This window comes from Pundamilia nyererei, unplaced genomic scaffold (assembly GCF_000239375.1).
Source record: "Pundamilia nyererei isolate P.nyererei 1_Seehausen unplaced genomic scaffold, PunNye1.0 scaffold00458, whole genome shotgun sequence".
Lineage (NCBI taxonomy): Eukaryota > Metazoa > Chordata > Actinopteri > Cichliformes > Cichlidae > Pundamilia > Pundamilia nyererei.
The window spans coordinates 1-9,326 of NW_005187859.1; the positions used below are offsets into that span (position 1 = coordinate 1).

Consider the following 9,326-nt stretch of genomic DNA (forward strand, 5'->3'; position numbering starts at 1 on the left):
AGAAAGGATTATTGCACTTAGTATTATTGCATATGTATGGATGTGTGTGCTTGATCCCTGAACGGGTCCCAGGACACGGAGTTAACTGTGATCAAACGACAACAACTCTGCTGTGTGATGCTATCATGTCACCATGGACCAGCATTTCTAAGGAATGTTTCCAGCACAGACCTCACCTGTGGGAATCATGGCAGACCTCTACGATGCCTCTGGAGCTGCTCTTCTCTCCTTCTTCCAGCTCGTAGTATATGATCAGCTCACCAGGCTGCAGTGGAGACACAACATTGTGAGCTAGCACACATAATTCACCCTTAATCCACAAAAAGGGCTTATTAGCAAAACTGCTGCACAAAAGCTACGAACTGTTAACTCTTAAGCCCATATCATAGCCAATAACCAACTTACGACTGTGTAACCTTCTGTGGAATTCATCCCATCCATCCAATCTCTTCCACTCATCTTTATCAGAGTCACAGGGGAAGCCTATCCCAGCTACCACAGAGGCGAGCGGCAGGATACACCCTGGACAGATCACCAGTCTGTCACAGGGCTAACACAGATAACCATTCACACTTATGGGAAATTCACAATCACCAGTTAACCGCACTAACTGCATGTCTTTGGACTGTGGGAGGATGCCAGAGTACCCGGGGAGAACCCACAGACACAGGAAAACATGCAAGCTCCAAACAGAAAGGCCCCGCCCATACAGTGGATTCAAACCCAGGACCTTGTTGCTGTGAGGCAGGGGTGGGGAACTCCAGGCCTCGAGGGCCGGGGTCCAACAGGTGTTAGATATCACCATGGGTCAACACACCTGAATCAAATGACTGGTTCATTACCAGGCCTCTGGAGAACTTCAACACATTTAAATGAGCTGTGTTGGATCGAGGACACCGGCCCGTGAGGTCTGGAGTTCGACACCCCTGCTGTAAGGCGACAGTACTAACCTCCACGCTACCGTGCTGCATTCATTGTTCCTTTGCTTTTTAAAAAATGACCTCATTGTGACAAATGTTTGATTTGTATGAAAACAAAAGTCACAGAGTGCTGTCAGTGTTACAAACCATTAAACAAACACGGTGATCGGACTGATAGACGATTTTATGACCAATACCAATATTTGGTGATTTAAAAAAAAAAGGTGACTATTTTAAATGTGATCTTTTTAAAAACACATAAAACATAAAGAGATATCATTAAAGTTGAGTTATTTATGAGTCCTTATGAAGATAATTTGATAATGAAGTTTAAAAATAATAGGCTACTTGTTGCCAACAGGGAAGTGGCAGACTGCCCCCTGGTGGACGAACAGCAACATTCATAACATGATTGAAGGCTGTTTCTCTTTAACCCTTTAAGACCTACCATAGAACCAAGTCCGCCAGAGCTTATATTATATTTTTACATGCTGTGGAGCCATTTTTGGGAGCATTTCAAGTTGCTATACATCAATACAACCATTACAGCCTAAATTTTAATAATATGTCTGCATTAGGTGCATAGTAATTACATAAATTGCAAAAAAGTGCAATAAACTACAAAAAATTTGAAAATCGTTTTTGTTTTTTTAACATATATTTCTAGTTAGAGAAATTTAAGAGGCTCATCCCTCAAAACTGTAAATACAAAAAAGTTGCACAAACTAGTTTCCCACCACAGGAAATTTATTTTGAGTGTCTTCATAGTTTTATTTTTGAAATACACCAATTTTTATACACTGCAGGAAAAACGAAAATAAATATTATAGTGCAAATTTGCAAAATAACAGCATATGCATCAAAATAAACTATTTCCAGCAGTGCAATATGAGTCCTAAGCATCCCAGAAACGACACAGAAAGTCATAAACTTAAAAATAACTTTTTAAAACACAAGTATAGGCTCATAAGGCCCCGATCGTAAAAAAACTACATTTCCGCAAAATGACGTCACTTCCGGTTTCGGGCAGATCATGCGGTCATGTGATAGTTCGCGCTGATGGACGTAGGAAGTGTTACAAACAGCTGATCGGATCGGCGAAGCGTGTTTCTGGAATATCATGTTTTTGTTGCTGCAAGTGATTTTTATGCAGTTTTTGCAAAGCTATATGTGGAAGGAAACTGTGACCGAGGACAAGCTGATGGCATCAGATGTAAGTACAACTCCTCCGGTTTCATATGCAAAAAAAATTATTGCGCTAGCTTAAGTGGTTGCAGAGCTACCGGGATTTAAAAATAGTTACGCAAAATGGAGCGTGCCCGCTCCGATCGGCTGTAAAGGGTTAAATAGTTGAAAGTAACAGCTGCGCTGTACAAGACAGCAGCCATATCACTGTGAAATGATTTTAAAAAACACAAGCAAACATATTTCCCATGTTTCTTCTAGCGTGCACTGAAATAGCAATATGATTTAATATGTATATGGTTTAATGTGCTCACCTTTGTTTCAGCTGACAGGTGCTTCATCACTTCAACTTTGCACATTTGGCACAAGATAAATATCACCCATCATATCAGCTGATGTCAGTCAAACTATGTCGGCCATACTGATCCACAGTAGTATCTCCTACCACACCACTGCTATACTGTTACGGCTGTGGCCATAAGAACACTGTGTGGGCTGTTTTGTTCTGTGTCTCTTTACTGTGTTTACGACTCTTTACAGGTCCCTCCCCTAATGAAGAGTAGTGAGCAGCTGATTGGACCATGGAACAGGTGACCACGTTCAAAAAGCCGCTCTGACAGCTCCCGAGAGAGAGAGAGAGTGGGGCGAGCGAGTAGCTTGACAGCCGACGCGGTCCTGACCTGGTTTCCCAGCCTAAACTGTTACTGTGCATGTGTGTGAGCGTGATCTGTGAGAGCCGCTCTTGGTGTGTTAACTTAGTGCTTAGGCACTCTTAGGCTGAAGCAGAAGGGGTGAGCCGCCTTTTCTTTGAAACAGTTTTCTCCTGTTGTCCGGGTTAGGGAGCGAGGGTTAGTATTGTCATTTGTTTGTTCTGTTTCTTTCTTAGGGTTTAGTTAGTTTTCTCTGGTGGGACTTAGTTGGTTTTGTTTATTACTTTGGCCTGGGTTCACCCTGGAGCTATGCTTCATTACCTGTAATAAAAATCACCTTTTTTACTCACAACTGGTTTTGGATGTCTGGCTTGGGAACCAGGGCGGGGATTTGTCTCTCTCTCCTCCAACCTTATGTACGTCTCTACACGCCTAGACTAGGGGCGTAACATATACCTCACAGAAGTTCACACTGTCCACTCAAAAGACTACATTAAATGTTAAAACTTTAACATCTGCTACAGTTAGATGATAACCACACACTCGACCAACAGGTACCATCACTGTGATGGTCTTTTATATGCAGTCTGTCATGAAAACACAAGGCTTGGTGTCAGTTCATACAAGATAAATGGCCTCTACCTGTACTATGAAAATCTCACCTTTGACCTGAAGAAGCGAATAACTTGAGCAATGTCAAAGTTTTGGTCTGCACACAGCATGTCTCCAGCAATCTGCTCACACAGAGAAGAAACGCTGAATAGCAGGCCTCGGGATTGTTCAGTGTTATTTAGTCCATTAGCCACGGACAGAGCGATCATACCACCATAATGTCGTCCTGCAGCTTCCGGCTGCGTACGACCAACTCCAGGTCAGCCACGGCCCCGAGGCGATTCTCCAGCGTAGTACTGCCGTCATTTATGATATTTTCCACAGGGAAGTCGGTAGCTGTGGCCCAGCGCTCGTAGTGCTTGTACCTGGTCGGGTTCAGAGAACAGGAGTGGAAGGAAAAGCAAAACTATGGCAAAGTTTCCAAACACCAGCCAATCCGTGCAATCACTGCCACTCACTTATCAGCATTGGTAACCAGATAGACCTCTGTGAACAGCTGGCGCCTGGAGACACAGACAGACACCGTCAGTGAGATGCAGAGGAACATGAAAGCTCTCCGGATCACGTGTGGATCACGCTCACGCACATGTTGACAGTTTCCCACCAAAAGTCAAGGATCTTCTTTCCTCCAATTCCAGGAAGCAAGGCCTTAGGTACCCCGCTCAGGTGGCTGTACAGGCCTGTTTCATCATTCTGGCAGCAAAAGGAAGATTTACTACACAAAAACCACAACCTGCTAACAGCCCCCCCATTCGGCATGAAACATGGCTAAGTCAGTAGGCTAATTATCACCTTTGTAGCAACACATCAACAACATGGGCTATGCTGTGGTAACATCTCTGTGGCTTACGTGGACACTGAACCAATTCAACAAATTCTATCATCACAGGTTTTGTGAAAGCAGCTAAAACTTGGATTACACTAACAGCGCTGCACACTACCTGAACGTTTTTACACCTGTCATTTATTTCACATGAAATACAGAGATTTTCTGCGAGCCCCCCTCTGCTCAAAAGAATCACGTGGACTTGTATACCTGAGGACCAAACAAGGACTGGACGCAGCTCACGTCCTGCTTTGTTGCTTGCATTGGTAAACCGACAGCAGCACTGTTGTACCTGCATTAAACCACTCCAGTCCTTTTTGATCCCATAATGAACTGTCGTGTTCGTATTGTTGCAATTTCTGCTGCAGTCTTTGCAAAATCTCTCTTGAAAATACATTTTTCATGTAAATGACACTTCACTGAAAAAAAGAGCAGAAAAGTTTGTACCTTATGACAGAAAAGTCTTACCAGTTACAGGCGTGTAGTGGACAGCACACACGCAGTGGCCAAACTAGTGAAAATAGGCCATCTCTGTTAGCGTCTCTCACAGTAAAGACGATATTTAAACGCTGAATGTCCCATCATTCCTATATCGCGCACCGCCGCTTTAGAAAAACCCTGCCATGTTATCGTCGTTTTGAAAACATGCGCTGGTTTGTCAGCCGGATTTCCCATTACATGGTTAATATTTCGTAAACGTGCTAAGGGACGTACGAACACTAGCCAGAGTTCAAGCGGCGCCAAAGTGTCAGCTTGTTTCGGGCAGTTCGGCGGCTTCACAACTAACGTGAACTTTGCACTGTTGCTGCTGCAACGTTGAACCGACTCACCTTAATCTGGGCCTCTAACACGGTGCCGTGCCCGGCTACCAGCAGGATACAGATCATCGTAGCCGGTCCCGGAGCTCCTCTGGAACCTTTAAACACTGAGGGTGTGTGTAGGGAATGTCTGCGCTATGTGCTTAAACCTTAGTGTCCACAAAGACGCCCACTTCCGAGCGGGGCCTTCAAAATAAAAGCTTTAGAAAGGAAATGGCTTTTCTAAAGTCTTTTAACCAGTTCATAAGCTTTATTAATCACAGCTGAGAGCGGCTCGTGACATGTAGCATAATATTTGTTTTTATTATAAAGACATACATAACCTACCTACTATGCAATGCCCCCCCCCTCCAATTTATTTAGTTAGTTACATTGTTGCAATGTAATAAATGTCCCCAGTGAGGCTTCATGACACATTAAAAATACAAAGCCAAGAGTCAGACTCTTGGATGACAAACTCATAGCATCGGCTGATCAAAGTGATAAACAATGTGAACATATGAATGAGTGTGTGTGATACACGGACACAGAAAGGAAAGAAAAGTGAGCTTACTGTACTGGAGGCTAACGATAATGAACAATCATAATGTTTGTGCAGGGAGGCGTTAAATGAGGGCTTCGCTAAATCAATATGATGATTGTACTGTAGATAAAAGAATGCTGTAAAAAGCTCGGAAAACAACATTTAAAGATGTCATTTAGCAAAGAAGTTGGATTTGAATATTAATGACAATATTCACTTCCTTCCCCTGTTTCATGCACACTGATCACAAATGAAGTATCTCCAAAGCATTTCAAGTACTCCTTTGGCCCACGTGTTTGATCACTGCAGGGTTCTCACTGAGGCTCTGTGCTGGACGATCCCACAATGCCGTGCTGTCGCAAGAGGTTCCTCAGGATCTGATTCTTGGACTTCCAGTCTTCCACCTGAGCAAGTACACAGCAGAAATGCAGCAGGCATGAATAAACGGCTTACCCTTGCATCTGGAATAAAACACCATGACTTTATGACGACTGTATTTTGATAGGGGTTACAGTGGAAACTAATAAATCATGAGAAAATGGAGCAGTAATTAGATGTATTCACGTCGTCTTAAAGCCTTTCAGAAAGTGCAGCCTGCCATTCTGTTTGATCAAATGAAGTATTATATACAGTTGGAATGGAAGCAGTCCTGGTTCAAACTTCAGGTGAATGTTACAAAGCAGCTACAAGTTACTGGGGCGCTGGGCAGCTTTAGTCTTGAAGCAGACACACCTCCTGTCTCAGTAGCTGGTTGTCAACTCTTAGACGATCCAGAACGCCAACGTCCTCCCCAAGCTTCAGGTTGCTCTGTCGCAGCTCTTTTATGTACTCGCAGGCTTTGGACAAGATCCCCCCTTTACTCTGAAACAGGAGTTACGATAAAGCTTCAGCGTCTACTCAAATGGGCTGGAAGCCACCGTGTACCTGAACGCTCACCTGTCCCGTCTTGGTGTAGTCGACGTTACAGTCTGGAATGGCCTTTGACAGCTGCACGATCCAGTTGTTGATCTTGTCCCGGCGCCTCCGCTCAACTGTCGGTGAAACATTTCGCTTATTTACACTGTCACAACAGCCAGATCAAGCTCCCGCTGCATATCTGCGCTCACCTTCGTTGTGCTGGGCTCGCCGTTTCTCATCTCTGGAGGCCCGTGGAGCGTCCTGCTTCCTAGAAAACACGTAACAACAAAGATACTGAGCTGCTTCAGCTAACTGGGAAGTTAAATATCAAGTGCTGTAATTCTGGAGACGTGAGATGGAATTACGCAATGTACGGCTGAGTTCGAGGTGCAATTGTCCTTTGATTGGACCCCGTCAAAACCTCCTGTGGTGACATCATCACATAAAGCTGTCCTGTAAATCAATAAAGCCAGATTCAGAGGACCGGTGTAACCAGATTCATGCTTTTCAAACAGAAAACGATGTGACTGCTGCAGACTGCTGCGTCTGGTTATCTTTGCTCCCTGGAAGTTTCACGTGTGTGCTGGATGTCAAAATGCTGATTGTTCAACTTTGGGGAAGTTAATGAAGTTATGAGTGAAGACCAGTGGACTGGTACTGCTCAGCAGGAAATGAAAGAAGTCCGCAGTGTCTCTCACTGCCTCGCTCTGCATATGCAGCACTCTGAAAAAGTTCTCGCCTCTTCATGATTTATTCTATTTTTGTATATTAGACAAAAATAACCAGAGTAAATACAAAAGCAGTTTCTAAAGGATAATGTCATTTATGAAGAGAAAAGTCTATCCAGACCTTTTTGCTTAGCACTGTTTTGTCTCCCACACAGGCCGTTTTTGCCCACTCTCTTTTTTATTGTTCAATCATGAACTTTGACCTTAACTGAGACAAGTGAGGCCTGCAGTTGTTCAGGTGGATTTCTGGGTCTTTTGTGAGCTCCTGGATGAGTCACTCTTGGGTTGATCTGAAGAGCCAGCATCTCCTGGGAAGCATAGCTTTCTCCATCCATGGATGATGGCTCTCAGTGTGCACAGGAAGGAGTTATGAAGACATTTCTAAGGATTTCCCAAATCCTTAGAAATGTCTTCATAACTCCTTCCTGACTGACAGACGTCAGTGACTTTGTTTCTCAGCTGTTTCTTTAGATTGTGGCACCATGTGCTGCTCTGTTCGATAGTTGGACTGAGCAGGTCTGACTGTGGTTGATTCGTGATGACAGTTACTTTTTCAGAGAGGGGGGAATGGTCTGGATATAGTTTTTTCCAATAAACAATTAAATCATCTTAAAAAAAAATTTTTTTTTAAACTTTGGTTATCTTTGCCCAATATAAAAATTAGTTTAATGATCAGAAACATTTCCGTGTGACAAAGATGCAACAACTAAAATTGGTAAGGGGACAAATTCATGTTCCACAGCACTGTACGCAGACCAGTCGACCGCCTACCACTGGGGGTAGTACATGAATAAAATCACACTAAAACAATGATGTAATCATGAGTAAAATGAACCAGTGGTCATGATGGGACTGAGAGGTCTGAAAATCAAACATGTGCTAAAAATGGTGAGAATGTGGCCAGTAGATTTAAATAAGGTGAGGATTTGGATTTTTCTACTTTGTAATTGCACATGAGAAACACTTTATAATGGATAAGACGAAGAATGTGACCTCTTCAGCCTTCTGACTCATGGATGTCTTACACGAGCTTACTAAGAGCAGTGACAGCGTATTTTTGAAGAGCACACAAACATCCAGGCCTGATGGATACGCAGTGATTACCTGTGGGCGTGGTCTGGCCCAGAAGCGTGTCAGACGCCTGCACGGTGGTTACCATGGTACCAGTGGTGGCATCTGCGATGGTGGCAGGGTAGTAAGTGTACTGTGTCTCAGCGCTGCCATCTCCCTCCAATGCCTCTGACTGTGAGAAGACGGCCTGAACAGTAAAGACAGTAAATATGACTGAAAAATATCCACAGTGACTCACATACACAGTGGCACAGCCATAAAGGCTCCTGTGAAACTGGATCAAAGCACACATCTCTTTTGTGAGCCAGCAGTTTAGCTTTTTAGGACGCTCTAAATGATTCAGGTTTTTTACATCACTGAGCAATGAATCCTGATACAGTTATCTCAGACCCACAGCAGCAGCTCTGAGCACAGAAGCTCCGCCCACCTCCTGCTCAAACCCTCTGCATACAAAGGCCAGCCAATCAGAGAGGGAAGTAAGGGTGCTCGAGCAGCTGGTCTCAGACAGAGGATGACCCTCCACAGGGCGGGTGTTATTAGTATTATTTTGAATTGAATTATGCAGAGCTACCCAGTGACACTCCAGAATAAAACTGTAGATGGAAGTGAACCAAACGGTTTCCTTTAAAGCGACAGGGCGATCGTGGTTCAAGGGGTTGGGACGCTCATCTTGTAACCAGAAAGTTGCCGGTTCGATCCCCAGCTCTGTCTGTCTTGGTCGTTGTGTCCTTAGGCAAGACACTTCACCTACCACCTACTGGTGTTGGCCAGAGGGGCGGATGGCGCTGGGGATAATCGCAATCCATTATTATTAAAGCCTGCAGCCATAAAGTGACCAAGTGCTGCAAATGCTTCAGTTCTCCCCTGTCTGCCTCTGGAGCAGAGCAAGTTAATGTTTTCTGACTTAAGACAGGGAGATGAAAACTAAATACTTTTTTGGAAAAATGTTTAAATAAGTCAGAAACGTTCTGGGAGGCAAGTTGTGTTTTTTTTTAAACTAAATGTAAAAGTGTATGAAGGGAGTTTAGAGTTGGAAATACTAGAATGTAGAGCTGGGCGATAGAACGATAACGATATGTATTGCGAAATAACTTTT

At 43.8% G+C, this 9,326-nt stretch overlaps 1 protein-coding gene across 2 annotated transcripts; it reads right to left on the minus strand.

Annotated features, from left to right (window-relative positions):
• Window positions 1-5,239: 5,239 nt before the first annotated feature.
• Window positions 5,240-8,941, minus strand: LOC102214490 (upstream stimulatory factor 1-like). 2 transcript variants are annotated; one of them, XM_005753718.2, is made up of 6 exons: window positions 8,264-8,941; window positions 6,806-6,884; window positions 6,641-6,699; window positions 6,471-6,565; window positions 6,267-6,395; window positions 5,240-5,938 (listed from the first exon to the last, which is right to left on the minus strand). In XM_005753718.2, exons 1-6 carry the CDS (start codon window positions 8,520-8,522, stop codon window positions 5,849-5,851), a joined length of 711 nt encoding a protein of 236 aa, XP_005753775.1. In that variant the 5' UTR covers window positions 8,523-8,941; the 3' UTR covers window positions 5,240-5,848. The 2 variants fall into 2 exon arrangements, with proteins under 2 accessions (XP_005753775.1, XP_013771536.1); XM_013916082.1 differs by having other exon boundaries at window positions 6,797-6,884; window positions 8,264-8,940.
• Window positions 8,942-9,326: the final 385 nt, after the last annotated feature.

Coding starts and splice junctions, on each gene's coding strand:
- LOC102214490 (XM_013916082.1), bottom strand. CDS start 8,522: ATGTGTGCTTTGATCCAGTTTCACAGGAGCCTTTATGGCTGTGCCACT. Junction 6,566..6,640: donor GCGAGCCCAGCACAACGAAG/GTGAGCGCAGAT, acceptor TTTCACCGACAG/TTGAGCGGAGGCGCCGGGAC. Junction 6,396..6,470: donor ACTACACCAAGACGGGACAG/GTGAGCGTTCAG, acceptor CTCCTGTTTCAG/AGTAAAGGGGGGATCTTGTC.